This window comes from Pseudorca crassidens, chromosome 1, assembly GCF_039906515.1.
Source record: "Pseudorca crassidens isolate mPseCra1 chromosome 1, mPseCra1.hap1, whole genome shotgun sequence".
Taxonomy (NCBI): domain Eukaryota; kingdom Metazoa; phylum Chordata; class Mammalia; order Artiodactyla; family Delphinidae; genus Pseudorca; species Pseudorca crassidens.
Window position 1 is genome coordinate 182,255,798 of NC_090296.1, and position 20,337 is coordinate 182,276,134.

Sequence of the window (20,337 nt, forward strand, 5' to 3'; positions counted from 1 at the left end):
GTCTTCTTGATGATAACCATTCTGACAGGTGTGAGGTGATATTGTGATTTGACTAGCATATCAGTATATTAAGTAGTGATGTTGAGCATCTTTTCATACATCTGTTGTTCAACTGCATGTCTTCTTTGGAAAAATGTCTATTCAGGTCTTCTGCCCACTTTTTAATTGGGTGTTCATGTTTTTGATATTGAGTTATATGAGCTGTATATATATTTTGAATATTAACCCCTTAACAGTTATATCATTTGTAAATATTTGCTCCCATCAGTAGTTCCCATTTATTTTTGCTTTTGTTTTCTTTAACAGACATATCCAAAAGAATATTGCCACCATTTATGTCAAAGTGTGTTCTGCCTAAGTTTTCTTCCAAAGTTTTATGATTTCCAGTCTTACATTTAGATCTTTAATCCACTTTGCGTTTAGTTTTGTATACGGTCTAATTTCATTCTTTTACATGTAGCTGTCTGGTTTTTCCAGCACCACTTATTGAATATACTTCTCTTTTCTCCATTGTATTGTATATTCTTGTCTCCTTTGTCATAGATTAATTGGCCATAAGTGTGTGGGGTTATTTCTGGGCTCTCTATTCTGTTCCTTTGATCTATGTGTCTAATTTTGTACCAGTATCATACAGTTTTGATTACTGTAGCCTTGTAGTATAGTATGAAGTTAGGGAGCATGCTACCACCATCTCTGTTCTTCTTTCTCAAGATTGTTTTGTCTATTCAGGGTCTTTTTTGTTTCTATACTACTTTGAAATTATTTCTCCTAATTCTAAGAATGCCTTTGGTACTTTGATAGGGATTGCACTGAATCTGTAGACTGCCTTAGGTAATACAGTCATTTTTTTTTTTTTTTTGCGGTACGCAGGCCTCTCACTGTTGTGGCCTCTCCCGTTGCGGAGCACAGGCTCCGGACGCGCAGGCTCAGCGGCCATGGCTCACGGGCCTAGCCGCTCCGTGGCATGTGGGATCTTCCCAGACTGGGGCATGAACCCAATACAGTCATTTTAACAAATATTAATTCTTCCAATCCATGAACATGGTATATCTTTCCATCTGTTTGTGTCATCTTCAATTTCTTTCATCAGTGTCTTATAATTTTCTGATTTCAAGTCTTTTAACTCCTTACATAAGTTTATTCCTAAGTATTTTATTCTTTTTGATGCAACTGTAAATGAGACTGTTTCCTTAATTTCTTTCTGAGTTTGTTGTTAGTATATAGAATTGCAATGTATTTCTCTATATTAATTTTGTACCTGAAAATTACTGAATTTATCCTTGAGCTCTAGTATTTTTTGGTAGCTGTTTTTAGGATTCTCTTTGTTTAGTATCATGTTGTCTACAAAGTGACAATTTTACTTTCCCTTTTTAATTTGGATTCCTTTTATTTCTTTTCTTGTTTGACTGTGGTGGCTAAGACTTCTAATAATATGTTGAATAAAAGTGGCAATAGTGGGCATCCTTGTTTCATATCTTAGAGGAAATGCTTTCATCTTTTCACTGTTGAGTATAATGTTAGCTATGGGGTTATCATATATGGCCTTTATTATGTTGAGGCATGTTCCTTGTATACCCACTTCCTGGAGAGTTTTTATCATAAATGGATGTTGAATTTTGTCAAAATCTTTTTCTGTATCTATTGAGATAATCATATAGTTTTTATTCTTTGTTAATGTGATGTATCACACTGATTTGCAGACACTGAAACATCCTTGTATCTCTGGGATAAATTCCACTTAATCATAGTGTATGATCATTTTAATGTATTGTTGGAGTCAGTTTGCTAATATTTTGTTGAGGGCTTCTGCATCTACTTTCACCCATGTAATTTTCTGTTCTGTGATATCTCTGTCTCATTTTGATATCATGTGATGCTGGCCTTATAGAATGACTTTGGAAACATTCCTTCCGCTGCAACTTTGTGCAATACTTTGAGAAGTATAGGTATTAATTCTTCTCTAAATGTTTGGTAGAATTCCCCTATGAAGCCACTTGTTCTTGGACTTACGTTTTTTGGTTATTTTTTTAAATTACTGGTTCAATTTCATTACTGATAATTGGTCTGTTCATATTTTCTTTTTATTCCTGGTTCAGTCCTGGTTGTCATACGGTTTTTCCAACTAATGTCTCATGATCAGTTGCACTTCTGTGGTGTCGGTTGTAACATCTTTTTCATTTCTGATTTTATTGATTTGGGCCCTGCATATTACTCTTGATGAATCTGGCTAAAGGTTTGTCAATTTTGTTTATCTTTTCAAAGAAACAGGTTATAGTTTCATTGATATTTTCCATTTTTAAGTCTCTATTTCATTTATTTCTTCTCTGGTCTTTATGATTTCTTTCCTTCTGCTAACTTTGTGTTTTGTTTGTTCATCTTTTTCCTAGTTCCTTTAGGTGTAAGTTAAGTTGTTCATTTGAGACTTTTCATGTTTCCTGAGGTTTGTTAGTATCAGTATAAATTTTTATTTTAGAACTGCTTTTGCTGCATCTCATAGATTTTTGGATCATTTTCTGTTCATTTGTCTCTAGGTATTTTTTGATTTCCTCTTTGATTTCTTCATGATCCATTGGTTGTTTAGTAGCATGTTGCTTAGCTTCTGTGTGTTTGTGATTTTTGCAGTATTTTCTTTTAGTTGATTTCTAGCCTCATAGTGTTGTGGTGGGAAAAGATACTTGATATGATTTCAGTTTTCTTAAATTTACCAAGGCTTCTTTTGTGGCCTAACATTCCTAGAAAATGTCTCATGTGGACATGAATGTGTGTTCTGCTGCTGTTGGATGGAATGTTCTATATCTATCTATTAAGTCCATATGGTCTAATATGTCATTTAAGGCCAGTGTCTCCTTATGGATTTTCTTTTTGGATGATCTGTCTGTTGACTTGAGTGGGCTTTTAAAGTCCTTTACTATTATTGTGTAACTGTCTGTTTCTCCCTTTATGTCTGTTAATATTTGCTTTATTTATTAAGGATCTCCTATGTTGGGTGCATATATATTTCCAATTGTTACATCTTTTTCTTGGATTGATCCTTTGATCATTATGTAATGTCCTTCTTTTGTCTTAAAGTCTATTTTGTCTGATATAATTATTGCTACCTGGGCTTTCTTTTGATTTCCATTTGCCTGGAATGACTTTTTCAATCTCTTCACTTTCAGTCTGTGTCTTTAGATCAGAAGTGAGTCTCTTTTAGGTAGCATATACAAAGGTCTTGCTTTTGTATCCATTCAGCAACTCCATGTCTTTTGATTGGAGCATTTAGCTCATTTAAATGTAATTATTGATATGTGTGTTCTTATTGCCAAAAGAATAGTTAATAGTAGTTTTGTTAATAGTTTTTGGGTTGTTTTTCTAGGTCTTTTTGTTCCCTTCTTCTTTTGTTCTTTTGTGATTTGATGACTATCTTTAGTGTTATGTTTGGATTACTTTCTCTTCTTTGTGTATCTATTACAGAATTTTTGGTTGTGGTTACCATGAGGTTTATATACAGCTATCTATCTATCTATCTAAAGTTCGATCTCTTAATTTCAAACACATTTTAACTATGCTTCATTTGTACTCTCCTCCCCTCATGATTACTATTTTTGACATATTTTACATCTAATTATTTTGTGTATCTGTTAACTTCTTATTGTGGTTATAGATGACTTTACCATTTTTGTTTTTAATCCTTCCTATGAACTTTGCATATGGTTGATTTTCTACTTTTACTATATATTTGCTTTTACTGATGAGCTTTTCCTTTCATAATTTTCATGTTTATAGTTGTGGCCTTTTCTTTTTTGCTTAGAGATGTCCCTTTAACATTTCTGGTAAAGCTGGCTTGGTGGTGTTGAACTCTTTCAGCTTTTGCTTGCCTGTAAAGCTTTTGATGTCTCCATGAAATGTGAATGAGAGCTTTGCTGGATAGAGTATTCTTGGTTCTAGGTTTTTCCTTTTCATCAGTTTAAATATATCTTGCCACTGCCTTCTGCCTGCAAAGTTTCTGCTACAAAGTCAGCTGATAGCCTTATGGATGTTCCCTTGTACGTAACTTGTTGCTTTTCCCTTGCTGCTTTTAATATTCTCTCTTTAGCTTTAATTTTTGCATTTTTAATTACAAAGTGTGTTGGTGTGTTCCTCTGGATTGGGACTCTCTGTTCTTTCTGGACTGGGATTTTTTCATCTCCCTAGTTAGGGACATTTTCAGCTATTATGTTTAAATATGTTCTCTGTCACCTTTTTTCTCTCTTCTTCTTCTGGGACCCCTCTAATGTGAATGTTAATATGCTTGATGTTGTCCCAGAAGTCTCTTTAACAGTCTTCATTTCTTTCCATTCTTTTTTTCTGCTAAGCATCAGTGATTTCCACTACTCTGTCCTCCAGCCCACTGATCTGTTCCTCTGTACCATTTAGTCTACTGCTGATTCCCCCTAGTGTATTTTTCATTTCAGTTATTGTATTCTTCATCTTGTTTAGTGGTTCTTTATATTTTCCAACTCTTTGTTAAAAACTTCTAATTTCTCACTCTGTCCATCCATTCTTCTCCCAAGTTTTTTGGGATCATCACCCTGAATTCGTTGTTGGGTAGTTGTCTATCTCTACTTCACTTAGCTCTTCTTCTGGGTTGTATCTTATTCCTTCATTTGGACCATTTTCCTCTGTCAATTCATTTTGTCTAACTTAATGTTTATATTTCTATGTATCTGGGAGGTTGGTTCCATTTCCCAACCTTGGAGAAGAGGCCTTTTGCAAGAGACTTCCTATGAATCCCAGCAGTACACTGCTCTCGTCATCAGAGCTATATCCTCTAGGAGTGCCCCTATATGTGTTGTGCGGGTCCTTCTATTGTGGTAAGCTGATGGCTATGGGTGGCCAAACAACCCAGTCTGGTTGTTTGCCAGGACCTTCCTGTGTGGAGGCTGCCGGCCTCCACTGGTTGGCAGGGTTGGGTCACAAGGTGGCTGGCTGTAGAACCCTGGGGAGCCCTGGGGTTAGTTCTGTATCACTGGTGGATGGAGTCAGGTCTAGAAGATCCTGAGGCTGGGGCCAGCCCACCAATGGGTGAAGCCAGATCCACGGGACAGTGCCAGCCCAAAGGCAGGCAGTGACAGGTTCTGGGGTCTGGCTGCAGGGCTGAGGGCTTCCAGAGATGGCAATGGACTGCTGGTGGGTGGGTCTGGTTCGAAGCTAGAGCAAGCTTATTGGTGGGTGGAGTCAGTGATTCTGGGGCTGGTGCCTGCCCACTGGTGGGTGGATCTGGATCTCTGGCTGCAGGGCCCTGGGGGTCCTGGGTCTACTGCCTGCACATTGGTGTGTGGTGCCAGGTCCTAGACCCTCTGGTGTGCAGGTATGTGTCCAGGGGTGGCTTTTGGCTCAGAAAGTCTTAAAGCAGTCTCTCTTCTGATGGGTTGGGCTGTGTCACTGCCCAGTTAGTTGCTTGGCCTGAGGCTTCCAGGTACTGGTGCCTACAGGTTGGTTGTTGTTGGTGGGGTGGATTCCAAAATGGTGCTGCAGCACCAGTGGTAGAATGAACTCTCAAGAATGGCTACTGTCAGTGTCTATGTCCCTAGGGAGACTCTTCAAGATTAGCAGGTAGGTTTGACCCCAAATCCTTTAAATTACTGCCTCTATGCTGGGACCTGAAGCATGTGAGATGTTGTGTGTGCCCTTGGAGAGTGAAGCCTCTATTTCGCAGAGCCCTCTGGAACTCCTAAAAGCAAGCCCCACTGGCCTTCAAAGTCAAATGTTCTGGGGACTCATCTTCTTGTTGCAGAACCTCCAGGCTGGGCAGACTGATGTGGGGCTCAGACCCCTTATTCGCTGGGAAGAATCTCTGCAACTGTAATTATTCTCCCATTCATGAGTTGCCCAAGCCAGGGAACTGACTATACTGTGACTCTGCCCCTACTACCTGCCTTGCTGTGGTCCCTTTTTTATATCCTTAGTTCTAGAAGACCTTTCTTGGTAGGTTCCAGTCTTTTACATCAATGGTTGTTCGGTAAATAATTGTAATTTTGCTATGTCCATGAGCTAAGGTGAGCTCAGGGTTATTACTCTACCATTTTCAATGACAGTTGTTTTAAAAAAGATTCTGTTGACTGTCTCTTTCCCTTATTTTTCTGTTAAGCTCTCTGCCTCCTTTGGTATCACACCAATTGAGAAGAAGTGTGCCAAACACTGTTATGCCAACACAAGGGGCAACAGTGTGAACTATAAACTATATAATAGAACTAACGGTGTCTACTTCACATGAGATATTGAAAATGTGTCTGATATTTTAAACATATAGAGGGAATTAGTAACCAATGAAATAACTACATGCTAAATCCCTCTTTTAATCCCATTCATAAAATAGCCTTTCTGCATTTGCAAATACAAAGCAACTATACTTCTAGCCTGAAAAAGAAAGTGAGTAGAACAGCATTTGAAATGTTTCCATCAAGCATGTTCCAAGCTCACTGTATCATTCCATTTTTATGGATCATTTTTTTAATTGAATGGATTCTAAAATTAAAAATATGCAGCTAATTCTCCATTGATAGCAACTGCTAGAATTCCAGTAATTATAGGAGGGAATCTGTGAAGACGTTTTATCCTGTAATAATAGCATATAGGTACTGTAGTCACTAAAGATCCAAAGTTAAATAAACTTCAGAGAAGATAAAAAACAGGAAATAGACATGAAATATTCTTCTTCTTACCAAGATGACTCTTGGGTTGTGTCTTGAATTCACTCTTCATAATACTTCTTCCAACAATATTTGGGAAGCGTTCTGTGTCACTCTCTATAGAAATAAACAGTTTCAAAATACTTCTGTAAGCTAAGTATTAACATGTGTATGTTTGTAGAATGTGTGTATCCTTTAATTAGATCTTTTTATTATAGAAGAAGAATTATAATGAAATGTCTGGACTGCAGACATAATACCTTAGAATTGGAAGAGCCATTAGCAGTTGTTTAAACCTCATTATATTGAGGCTTAGAAATGCTTAGTGATTTGACCAAGACCATATATCCAGGCAATGACAAAACTGACTCATAAACTGAGGCCTCATAGTTCCTTAACTAGGACTTTTCCCATAAAATACAAAGTCTTTCACAAATTTAAGTCATCCTTGAGAGTTTTTCTTAATAAATATAACTCTCTTGTATATATTAAAAACACATTCATATGGGAGGGATGTACCTGGTGAGGTGGGACAAAACACTTTTTCATTTTTGTATTTGATTACTACATTCATTTCAACTCCTTTCCTCGAAGCAGTTTCTGTCTTTCAGATTTTATTTAGTGTTTAATTATAAATTTACCATTAATAAATATAAAATAATTAATTTTGTTGTTAAAAGGCATGATTCTTTTTTGTATTTTATTTTTAAACATCTTTACTGGAGTATAATTGCTTTACAATGGTGTGTTAGTTTCTGCTTCATAACAAAGTAAATCAGCTATACATATACATATATCTCCATATTTCCTCCCTCTTGGTCTCCCTCCCACCCTCCCTATCCCACCCCTCTAGGTGGTCACAAAGCACCAAGCTGATCTCCCTGTGCTATGCAGCTGCTTCCCACTAGCAATCTATTTTACATTTGGTAGTATATAAAAGGCCATGCCACTCTCTCACTTTGTCCCAGAATTGAACGGATGTAAATGAAAGCACTTTGTTGCTGTGTCTAAGGCTGTTATTCAAAACTGACAAGGACTCCTATTAATAAGCAACATGGAAGCAAAAATTAATTGAAAGAACCTAACCAAAAATACTCTGAAAATTAAAGACATGGAAAAATGGCTTATCGTAATACACCAAATTTAACTGCTTGGTTCCAACAATTTCATTTTTACACCACGCAGCTTTTCCCCAGTTAAAAGCTGTTGGAGCAAGTAATATTTATTTGATTCATTTACAACACTATTTTTTTTACAGGAATAAAAGCAAGAATATAATAAAATAAAGCATTCAAAAGCAAAGTTTCAGAAATCTTGCCTTAAATTTCAGTGAAAACACAAATTTTGGTGCTTATATCTGAGGATTCAGTTACTTTCCAATGCTAGCTTTCAGCATCAATTCTGTAAAAAGTTCAAAACGACAGTATTTCTTGCAACAAAGAGAAATGTATCGAACCCTGTTACTCCAGGACTAAAGCAGTAATCTGCGAATAATGAAACTCAGCTAGAGAACTCCACTCTAGTAGAGATATAAATTTACATACCAACTTAATTATGTAGAGGAAATTGGTAATCAGTGATATAACTGTTATGTTCCTCTTATGCCACTCATCAACTAGCTTTTTTGCTTTTTCAATTTCAAAGCAATATTCCTTTCTAAGCCAGCAAGAAAGTGAGTAGAATCACAGTTATAAATACTTAAACCAAGCATATTCTAAGGTCATTAGAGCATTGGATTATATGGATTACTTTCCAAATGGATGAGATTACAACTGAAAAATATCCAGCTAAATTTCCATTGACAGTAAATACTAGAGTTTAACTAATTATAAGAGGAAATTCATGAAGATTACTGCCCATTAATACTAACATACAGTTACTGTTATCATTAATGATTCATAGTTAATTAAGTCCCAGAGAAGACATAAACCATAAATTATTAGACTTGGAAAATTCTTGTTCTTACTAGGGTGACTCTGATGATGTGTCTTGATTTCACCAACTGCTTTTTCTCTTCCAACAGTATCTCTCATGCGTTGTATATCAGTCTCTATGGATAGAAAACAAATTTCAAAACACATTGTAAGGTAACCATTAACACACATGTATGTGTGTCTTTGTGTCTGTGTGTAGTACTAACTTAATTAGTACTTGTATTACAGAAAAGAAATAATATAATGTCTGCACTGCACAATCATAAAACATTAGAATTTGAAGGGCTCTTAGCAATCATATAAGCCTCATGATATTGAAGCTTAGAGATGTTTTGTGATTTGAGAACACACACCAAGATCATGCAAAACTGAGTACAAGCTGATGCCCCATAATTCCTTAACCAGTGCTTTTCATACACAATGCACTGTCCCATACAAACTTCAATCATCTTGGGGAGTTCGTGTAAATGATATAACTGCCCAGTTTACACTAAGAGGACACTCATACTGTTAAGGATATACCTATGAGTGGAACGTGGCATTTTTTCCCCACTGGTCAAGAGACAAACCATGGTCCCACATTACGGAAAGTTACTACCAGGTAGAAATTCTTTGACTCTCTCAAGAATGTTTAATGCCATTTTTAAGGCTATGTAAATCAAGCAGACATCAAAGATGTAGAAGAGTAACAAGATATTCTGTAGTCTAAGAAAAACTGCCTATCAGGTCCTCTTACTATGTACACCTTGTAACTGGGGAGGGGGAAATGGGTAAATCTGAGGCAGTACCAGCATTGGGACTGCATCCCATCCCATCTGAGTTTTTATGTGATTTGGACATTTGGCGGGATTTAGAAAGTACTAACTAGGTCAAAGGAGAGAAATAACATTCATGTATTTTGTTTTAATACATGAAAGTTTAAAGAAAAATTCATATTGAAAGAGGGGTTAAGTAGGATTGCTGACTTGGGTCAAATTATGTGTCCAGTGTTTTATGAATGAAAGCTAGTTACAGAAGAGCATGCACCAGAGGTTGGAAACCTATCCTGAACCTGACACCATAAGGTGGATCTTACTTTGTTGTAATGGCTGAGACCAGAAGTAAGTGTTAAAGAGCCAATTGAGTAGATATAATTGAGGCTCTCTGGTTTTTCTCCAACTGGTATAGGTTAAGAATGACAGGCCCAGTTGAAAGAAGCATGTAAAGATGCTTATATAAGCAAGGAAGCATTAAGAAGAGCATTTGATAGCAGATAGCAGATAGAATTAAGGACGAGGGAAAAGGGAGTATGTGCTAGAGAAATCTGAAATCTAGTAAGAATCACAATTTCCCTCCTCACAATACCCTCCCACTGCTTAAATTATTTTTTAAGCCTACTCTTCCTGAAGTTCCTAGTATATGATCCACACTTTACTGTTTCTTTGCATGTCTCATATTTTTGGGGGGTTTATACAGGGCGTTCTAGACAATATCTTGTAAGAAATCTGGATACTGAGTTCCTCTCCCCTTTGGAGGCTTGCTGTTGCTGTTTGCCTGATTATTTATTTAGTGACTTGGCTGGAATATATTCTATTGTAGAGAAGTCTCCTTCTCTGCAGTGTGAATCTTCTAATGTTGCTCCTCTGGGGGCACAGACTTGGGCATGCAAACAGTCACCTTTGGATGACACTTGTTTTTCCTGTTGACGGTCTCTTTCCTTTTTCTGTTAAGCTCTCTGCCTCCTTTAATATCACACCAAAGATCAAGAAGCAGTGTGTCAAACACTATAACACCAAGACAAGTGGCAGTAGTGTAAACTACGGACTACATAACAAAATTAAACATCTCTACTTCACCTGAGATACTGAAAATGTGCCTGGTATTTCAATTATATAGAGGGAATTAGTAAGCAATGAAATCTCTCTTTTAATCCCATTCCTAAACCAGCCTTTCTGCTTTTGCAAATACAAAGCAACCATTTTTCTAGTCTGAAAAGGAAAGTGAGTAGAGCAGCATTTGAAATGCTTCCATCAAGCATATTCTAAGCTTACTACAGCATTGAATTTTTATGGATAAGTTTTAAATGAATGGGTTCTAAAACTTACACTATGTAGCTAATTTTCCATTGTTAGTAACTGCTAGAGTTCCAATAATAATAGGAGAGAATTAGTGAAAACGTTTCATCCTATAGTAATAGCATATAGGTACTATAGTCATTTAGACCCAAACTTAAATAAACTCGAGAAGATAAATAAAGCAGAAATAGACTTGAAATATTCTTGTTCTTACCAGGATGACTCTTGGATTGTGTCTTGATTCCACCCTTTATTATACCTCTTCCAATAGCATCTGGGAAGCGCTCTGTATCAGTGTCTATAGAAATAAAGTTTCAAAACACTTTTGTAAGGTATATATTAACATGTGTTTTTGTGTGTGAGTTTATGTGTGTATAGTACTCCTTTAATTAGCATTTTAAAATTATAGGACAACAATTATAATGAAATGCCTGGACTGTAGGCTCACAGGACCTTAGAGTTGGAAGGGCCGTTAGCAATCATACAAGCCTCATTATATTGAGGCCTAGAAATGGTTAGTGATTTGACCAAGGCCACAAATCTAGGTAACAACAAAACTGATCCATAAACTGATACCTGATAATTCTTTAACTAGGGTTTTATCCATAAAATACAAAGTCTTTTGCAAATTTAAGTCATCCTAGAGAGTTTATTTTAATAAATATAACTTTCTTCTCTACATTAAAAGCATATTCATATCGTAAAGATATACCTGGTGAGGCCAGACATGACATTTTTTTCCCATGTTAAATTGCAAACAATGGGCATCACAGTCACAGAATTTTACTGTGAGGCAGAAATTCTTTGACTTGTCCAGGAACACTTTAATTCCCTTTTTTTAAGGTTATGCAACTGTTTGTCAAGTAGGCATCATTGATGGAAAAGAAAAACAAGTAATTTGTGGACAGAGATAAAGCACCCTCTCAGGTTCTCTTAGCGTGTAGACCTTTTCTCCCCTGTGCAGGAGGAAATGGGTAATTTGCAGGAATGTGAGCACTGATATTATACCCCTTTCCATCTGAGTCTTTACATGGTTTTTACTTTTTGTTGGATTCAGAAATGATGATATAGGTCCAATATCAGAAAAAAATTTATTTAAAAGAATTTTATATTGCAAAAGGAATAATGAGAATTGGTGACTCTGGGTCACCTGTTGCGTAAAGTTTTGTGTGGGCAAAAATTGGTTCTAACACAGCATGTAAGTGAAGTTGGAACCTGTCATATCCAGAATTTATAGATCGGAAGTCTTCCTTTGGAGAAATGGCTGAGCCCATGAATACTTCAAACATGCTCTATCACTGAGGCAACACAAATTTATCACCACTGCAATCTAAACAAAGGTGAAGACCATATGGGGCGTCACTACTAAAATCAAAGACACATTGGATTGGGCAGAACAAGTTTTTAGTAATTAAGTTACAGCATTTGTGAAAGTAATGTCTGCTATAGCAACACATAACTGGAGAACATCAGCAGACAAACTTTAGCCCTCTGGTCTTTCTCCAACAGATATAATTAGAAGAACTGATTCATTTGATCTGAGAAAGCAAAGGAGCCTTAGGTGAGCAGGGAGGCAGTAAGAACAGCCCTTGAGGGCAGACTGAATTAAAAACTAGGAGCATAATAAATGATATGGGGTGGAGAAACCTAATCTATTAAGAGACACAATTTTCCTCCTTCACAACATTTCTTATTGCTTTTAAGTCTTTTAAAAAATCCTACCCTGCTTGGAGTTCGCTGAACTATTTTTAAAAAAACATGTAACATGCTATACAGTTGACCCATTTTAAACATCCATTCTATGCTTATCAGTATATTCATAGAACTGTGTAACAGTCACCATAGTCAATTTTAGAATCTACTTCTACTTATACTAAACAGATTAAATTCCAGGAAGATTTAGAAATGTTATTTTCATATTCTACATATATAGTTCTCTTTATAACTTAATTCTTATAATTTTTTCCCATTTTTATATATGAAACATATAAACATAAATTCATTTATTACAATTGTTTTTTAAATTATTTATTTACATAACTTTGTGCTACACAGAGAAACTGAGAGAAGACAAAGCATGTATATATAGTGTTTATTATTTTAACCATTTTATTTATAATATCTGGTTTTCTCTTCTGTCATTATTTAAAATGATATTTTCTGCTCTTTAATGCCTCTGCTGTCCATGCTATATTTCCATACTTTAAATTTGCTGATTCTTTCTTCTGACAGTGTTAAAATACTGAACACCCCCTACTGGATTTAAAAAAATTCAGTTATTGTACTTTCAATCCTGGATTTACATGTGTTCCTTTTCAAAATAATGTATTTCTCTTTGTATATATTCCCTATTTGATGAAACACTATCAGACCTTCCTTTCCTTCTAAATAATGTTTACATTTAGTTCTTTGAACATATTTATAATAACTGCTTTTTAGTCTAGTTTAGTTTTAGTTTTGTCCAATATCTAGGATTCTCACAGGCAGTTTTTTGTTGCATGTCTTTTTCCTTGTTATATGTCACATTTTACTGTTTCTTTACATGACCCATAATTTTATGCTGAAAACTGAATATTTTAGATATATAATATAGCATCTCTGCATACTGACTTCTTCCTCTTACAGGGCATATTATTATTGTTTTCTTGTTTATATATTTAGTTATTTGGCTAAAATATTTTACTGAAGTCATTTCCCTTAGCAGTTTGAAAGCATAACTGTTGCTCCCCAAGGGAAAAAGCCTTGGATAATAGTGGTTTTAGGAGTGTTGTCTTTGTCTCTTTCCGTTACATCTCTGTTAAATTGTCTGCCTCTTTTGGTGTCACAGCAGAAGTCAAGGGCAGTGTGCCTATCACTGTTACAAGAGTAAAGGCTGTAGTACAATCTCTGAACTACGTAACACAACTAATGACTCTACCACAGATGAGTTAGGATAATATACCTGATATTTCCATCGAATAGAGAGAAATGGTAACCAATGAATTAACTATCTGTTAAATTCCCCTTGTTGTTATCACATTGATCCGGAAACCTTTCTCCTTTTCCTTCTATCTAAGCCAGTAATAGAAAAAGATTAGAACAGAACTGAACATACTTGCATCAAGTATATTCTAAGGCCACTATAGCATTTAATTTTATGGTTTAATTTTTAAATGGCTCATTTCTAAAAATCAAAATGTCTAGCTAACTTTTAAAGTTCTAGTAAATACCACAGTACAATTAATTATGAGGGTAATCACGAAGACTTTACCTATATAATAATAATATACAAGTACTCTTATCATTAAAAAATTCATACATAAACTCCAAAGAAGGTAAATAAACCATAAAGATTAGACTTGGAAGGATTAGACTTACCAGGGACACTCTTTGGTTGTATCTTCATTTCTGCCATTAATATACGTCTTCCAACAGTATCTTTCAAGGGTTCTAGATCAATTTCTATAGAAATAAACAGATATCAAAACACTTTGTAAAGTAACCCTAACACATGAGTGTGTGTGTGTCTGTGTGTTCATGTGCAGTACTATCTTTTATATATATATATATATATACACACACACACACACACACACACACACACACACACACACAACGGCTGTGTTGGGTCTTCGTTGCTGCACGTGGACTTTCTCCAGTTGTGGCAAGTAGGGGCTACTCTTCATTGCAGTGCACAGCCTTCTCATTGTGGTGGCTTCTCTTGTTGTGGAGCATGGGCTCTAGTTGTGCAGGCTTCAGTAGTTGTGGCACATGGGCTCAGCAGTTGTGGCTCATGGGCTTAGTTGCTCTGTGGCACGTGGGATCTTCCTGAACCAGGGCTCAAACCCGTGTCCCCTGCACTGGCAGGTGGATTCTCAACCACTGCGCCACCAAGAAAGCCCCATGTGCGGTACTATCATAATTAGCCTTGTTATTAATAAATATGCATTATAATGGATTATATGGGTTGAAGAATCATTAAACCTTAGAATTGGAATGGCCGTTAGCAATCATTAAGCCTCCATATATTGAGGCTTAGAGATGTTAATGACTTGACCAAGATTGTGTATCCAGATAATGACAAACTTGATGTACAACCTTCCAACTTATAATTCTTTAACCAGTGCTTTTTCCATACAATGCTATCTCTTATGCTAAATTAAAATATCTGGGAGAGTTATAATAATATAACTCTTAAGTGTACATTAAACTCATAATCATACTGTAGGGATATATACCCAGTAATGTGGAATATAACAGTTTTTTCCTCAGATTATGTTGCAAACTAGGGTCGCCATGGAAATTTACCACAGAGCAGAAATACTTGGACTCATCCAGGAATATTTTAATGCCCTTTTTATGTTACTTAAGCATAAACAAAGTAGGCATCAGTGATGGAAAAGAATAACAGAATGTTTTATAGATTGAAAAAACGTGCTCTCCCAAGTCCTTTCAGCATGTAGACCTTGTTGCTTGGGAGGAAGAAATGGTTAAATTTGTAGAAGTACCTGGATTGAGATTGGGTCTCTTACCATTTGAGTTCCTATGTCATTTAAAATTTTTGCTTGATTTAATAACTGCAATTAGGTCCAATTACAAGAAAAATACATGAACATTATTAGAGGAGAGTTTATACTGAAAAGGAATAATTAGAAATGATCAACTATTGGGTCTAAAATTTTGTGGTGAATTTGTTTCTAGCAGAACATGTACCTGAAGTTAGAAACCTGTCATGACTAAGATACCCAGATGGAAGTCTTTTTTCAGAGAAATGGATGAGTCAGTAAGTATTAAAGGTTGTGCAATCTGTGTAGAGGTGGTTACCTGCTGCAGCACCATTACCAAAATGAAACAGGTGTGTCAGATTAGGCAGAACAACTTTTCAATACTTAAGTAGCAACATTTTGTGAAAGTAATAAGATCTATAGCAAAACAAAACTGGGGAATATTAGCAGTTAATATTTTAGCTTCTCTAGTTCTTTCTGCAACTGGTATATGTAAGAAGGACTTGCTCATTTGAATTAAGGAAGCAAAGAATACTTAAATAAGCAAGAGGCAATGAAAACAGCATCTGAGGGAAGGTTAGGTTAAGTACTAGCAATTAAAAAGTATGTGCTGGAGAAATGTATTATCTAGTAAAAGTCAGTTTTCTCCCTTATCATACCCTCCCACTTTTGAAATCCTTTTTTATCCTATTCTTGGCATTCATTGAGCTAGTTTTAAAACATATATAACATATTATACAATTTGCCCATTTAAAGTGTTCATTTCAATGTTTTTAAAGATATATTCACAGAGTTGTATGACCATCACCACAGTCAATTTTAAAAGAGACTAGGCAATGTTCTTACCACAAAAAAGAAATGATAATTATCTGACATGATGGAGGCATTAGCTAACACTAGGGTGGTCATCATGTTGCAATATACAAATGTATCAAATCAACACCTTGTAAATGTTAAATACACAATGTTATAGGTCAATTTTTTCACAATGAAAAAAGAATCTACATCAGAATTATACTAAGTAAATTCCAGTAATTCCAGTGAGGTATAGAAATGCTACCCTCATATACCATTATTCCCTCCTCCACATTTTTGCACTGCTATTATACGTATTATAAATATAATAACCTATAAGCTATAAATATAAAGTCATTTTTAAAACTTAACATTATTTATATTTAATTATTGTTTAATTATTGCTTTATTTCTTTACATATATGTATTTATACTACCTTTTATAATTACAGAATTACTTTTACCCAGTCTCTTTTTTAGGGGATTCAAATTTTCAGCCTGAAGAATTTCCTTCGTAGTTGTCATAAAGTGAATCTGCTAGCAATGAATTTTCTCAATTTTTTATTTGTTTTAAAATCTCTTTACTTCACCTTTATTTTTGAGAGATAATTTCGCTGGATATAAAATTTTGGGTTGACAGTTATTTTTCTTTTGCATTTTGAATAGGCCATCCTATTGCCTTGTGCTCTCCATAGTTTCTGATGAAAAGTCAGCCATAAATCTTATTGGAGTTCCCAATAAGGAGTAGAAATAACAGTTTTCCAGTGTGTGCATGTATCAGTTTATACTACTACCAGCAGTTTCTGAAAGTTCTGTAATAGTTGCTCTACATTATCATGACTTGATTCTGTCATTCTTTCTGATTTAGGCTCAATGATGGTATGTCATAGTATCTTCATGATTTTAACTCCAATTTTCTAGATTACTAATAGGGCTATAATTTTCAAATGTTTATTAGTCATTTAGATATCTTCTTTGGTGAAGTACATGTTTAAGATTTTGACCACTTTTCTATTGGGTTTTCAATTTATTTCTATGCTAGAAATTCTTTAAATATCTGGTTGAAAGCTTTCTGTTGGATGTTTGTGCTGCAAACCTACTCTGTCATTTGCTTTTTTTTTTCTCTTAACGGTTGAAATGATTTATTTTTAATGTTTTCTTTACAGCATTGGGACTGGCTAGCTAAAACTCAGTTTATAAGGGAACATACTGATCAATCATGGCCCTGAAAATTAAGTACTGAAACTATTTTAACAAACCAGGAATTTAAGGCTAAAGTTTAACTCCACAGCAACAAAGAATAATTCCCTTTGTGCTAAACCTTTACTGCAGCTCTTTCACAGACTACCTGCTGAGTTTCTACTTTGTGGAATTGTGGATAAACAGCCAATTCTTTTTCTTTTTATTAGTTACCTATTTTATACATATTAGTCAATCCCAATCTCCCAATTCATTCCTCCACCCCCCTGCTTTCCCCCCTTGGTGTCCATATGTTTGTTCTCTACATCTGTATCTATTTCTGCCTCGCAAACAGGTTCATCTGCACCATTTTTCTAGATTCCACATATATGCATTAATACATGATATTTGTTTTCCTCTTTCTGACTTACTTCACTCTGTATGACAGTCTCTAGATCCATCCACATCTCTACAAATGACCCAATTTCATTCCTTTTTATGGCTGAGTGATATTCCACTGTATTTATGTACCACATCTTCTTTATCCATTCGTCTGTCAATGGGCATTTAGGTTGCTTCTGTGTGACCTGGCTATTGTAAATAGTGCTGCAATGAACACTGGGGTGCATGTGTGTTTTTGAATTACAGTTTTCTCTGGGTATATGCCCAGTAGTGGGATTGCTGGGTCATATGGCAATTCTACTTTTTGTTTTTTAAGAAACATTCATACTGTTCTCCATAGTGGCTGTATCAATTTACGTTCCCACCAACAGTGCACACCCTCTCCAGGAGTTGTTTGTAGATTTTCTGATGATGCCCAGTCTAATCGGTGTGAGGTGATACCTCATTGTAGTTTTGATTTGCATTTCTCTAATAATTAGTGATGTTGAGAAGCTTCTTATGTGCCTCTTGGCCATCTGTGTCTTCTTTAGAAAGATGTCTATTTAGGTCTTCTGCCTATTGCTTGATTGGGTTGTTTGATTTTTTAATATTGAGCTGCATGAGCTGTTTACATATTTTGGAGATTAATCCTTTGTCCGTTGATTCGTTTGCAAATATCTTCTCCCATTCTGAGGGCTGTCTTTTCATCTTGCTTATAGTTTCCTGTGCTGTGCAAAAGCTTTTAAGTTTCATTAGGTCCCATTTGCTTATTTTTGTTTTCATTTCTATTACTCTAGAAGGTGGGTCAAAAAAGATCTTGCTGTGATTTATGTCAAAGAGTGTTTCCCCTATGTTTTCCTCTAAGAGTTTTATAGTGTCCGGTCTTACATTTAGGTCTTTAATCCATTTTGAGTTTATTTTTGTGTATGGTGCTAGGAGTGTTCTAATTTCATTCTTTTATATGTAGCTACCTTCCCAGCACCACTTACTGAAGAGACTGTCTTTTCTCCATTGTATATCTTTGTCTCCTTTGTCATAGATTAGTTGACCATAGGTGCATGGGTTTATCCCTGGGGCTTTCTATCCTGTTCCATTGATCTGTATTTCCGTTTTTGTGCCAGTACCATATTGTCTTGATTACTGTAGCTCTGTAGTATAGTCTGAAGTCAGGGAGTCTGATTCCTCCAGCTCCATTTTTTTCCCCTCAAGATTGCTATTCAGGGCTTTTTGTGTCTCCATACAAATTTTAAGATTTTTTGTTCCAGTTCTTTAAAAACTGCCATTGGTAATTTGATAGGGATTGCACTGAATCTGTAGATTGCTTTGGGTAGTATAGTCATTTTCACAATATTGATTCTTCCAATCCACAAACATAGTATATCTCTCCATGTGTTTGTGTCATCTTTGATTTCTTTCATCAGTGTCTTATAGTTTTCTGAGTATAGGTCTTTTACCTCCTTAGGTAGGTTTATTCCTAAGTATTTTACTCTTTTTGTTGCAATGGTGAGTGTCATTTGCTTTTTAAATATCTTAATGGTGTATTTTAATGGATACAATTCTGAAGATTAAATCCAGTTTTAAAACATTTACATTTATAGTTAGTGTCAATTGTATCCTGTTTAAAAAATATCTAGTCCAAAGACAGGAACATATTTTCCTATAGCATTTTCTAGGAGGCCTATTATTTTATAATATGCATATGAATAGAACTATTTTGAAAAGAATATTTTTTTTTACTGTTGTTACATATTTTCTTGTCTTCAATACATTTAAGTCTATTTATCTATCATTGTACCAGTAGCAAACTGCTTGTATTATTGTATGTTTATAATAATACCTGATACCAGGCACTTTATATCCTTCAATTGTAGTCTTCTTTGTCAAGATTATATTTCCTACTTTGGCCCTATGCATTTCTATATAAATTTTAGAATTACCTTGTCAATTTTTAGAAAAATTATTGCTAAAATTTTGATACTGACTGCATTAAATACATAGATTTTCAAGAAATTTGTTCTTCAAAATATTGAGTCTTCTAATCTATAAACCTGGAATATAGTTCCATTTATTTAGTTCTTTAAAATTCTCTAAATAATGTTTTGCAGTTTGCTGTGTTGAGACTTTGAACATCTTTTTGAACATTTTAATAGACTTTGTTTTTTTAGAGCAATTTAGGAGTTCAGAGAAATTGTGCAGAAACTACAGAGAGTTCTGCACTCGCTTCCACTGGTATAGTTTCCCTATTATTACCATCTTGTATTAGATCATACATTTGTTACAATTGATAATCCAATACTGATACATCACTAATAATTAACACCCATGATTTACATGAGAGATAACTCTTATTTTGTACAGTACATTATGCATAATGTGCATAAATGTAAATTATGCATTTTGATAAATGCATAAATGTACATTATGCATTTTGATAAATGCATAATGTCAAGTGTTTACTACTACAGTATCTTACAAAATAGCTTTGGCACATTAAGAATTCCCTGAGCTCCAACCATTTATCCCCCTTCACCCTGAACCCCTGGGAACTCCTGATCTTTTTACTGCCTATAGATTTACCTTTTCCAGAGCGGTATACAGCTGAAATTACACAGCTTTTTCAGACTGGCTTCTTTCACTTAACAATATGCATTTAAGTTTCTGCCATGTCTTCTCCTGGCTTGATAGTCCATTTATTTTTATTGTTGAATAATGTACCATTATATGGGTGTACCACAGATTGTTTATGCATTCACTTACTGAAAAACATCTTGTTTGCTTCCAGTTTGGGGCAGTTATAAAGCTGCTGTAAACATTAATGCAGGTTATTGCATGAACGTAAGACCTTAACTCATTTGGGTAA

The 20,337-nt window shown here is 35.2% G+C and overlaps 1 protein-coding gene across 27 annotated transcripts in view; it reads right to left on the minus strand.

Moving 5' to 3' along the window:
- The window catches only part of CCDC7 (coiled-coil domain containing 7), a 331,505-nt gene that overhangs the window by 93,425 nt on the left and 217,743 nt on the right, over positions 1-20,337 (minus strand). For 26 of the 27 annotated variants that reach the window (XM_067702677.1, XM_067702668.1, XM_067702526.1 and 23 more), the window contains 4 exons: positions 13,996-14,079; positions 10,853-10,936; positions 8,617-8,700; positions 6,684-6,767 (listed from right to left, as the gene is read on the minus strand). In XM_067702677.1, the coding sequence (XP_067558778.1) occupies positions 6,684-6,767; positions 8,617-8,700; positions 10,853-10,936; positions 13,996-14,079 (336 nt within the window). The remainder of the gene's footprint in view (positions 1-6,683; positions 6,768-8,616; positions 8,701-10,852; positions 10,937-13,995; positions 14,080-20,337) is intronic. The other variant, XM_067702572.1, reaches the window with a different exon arrangement.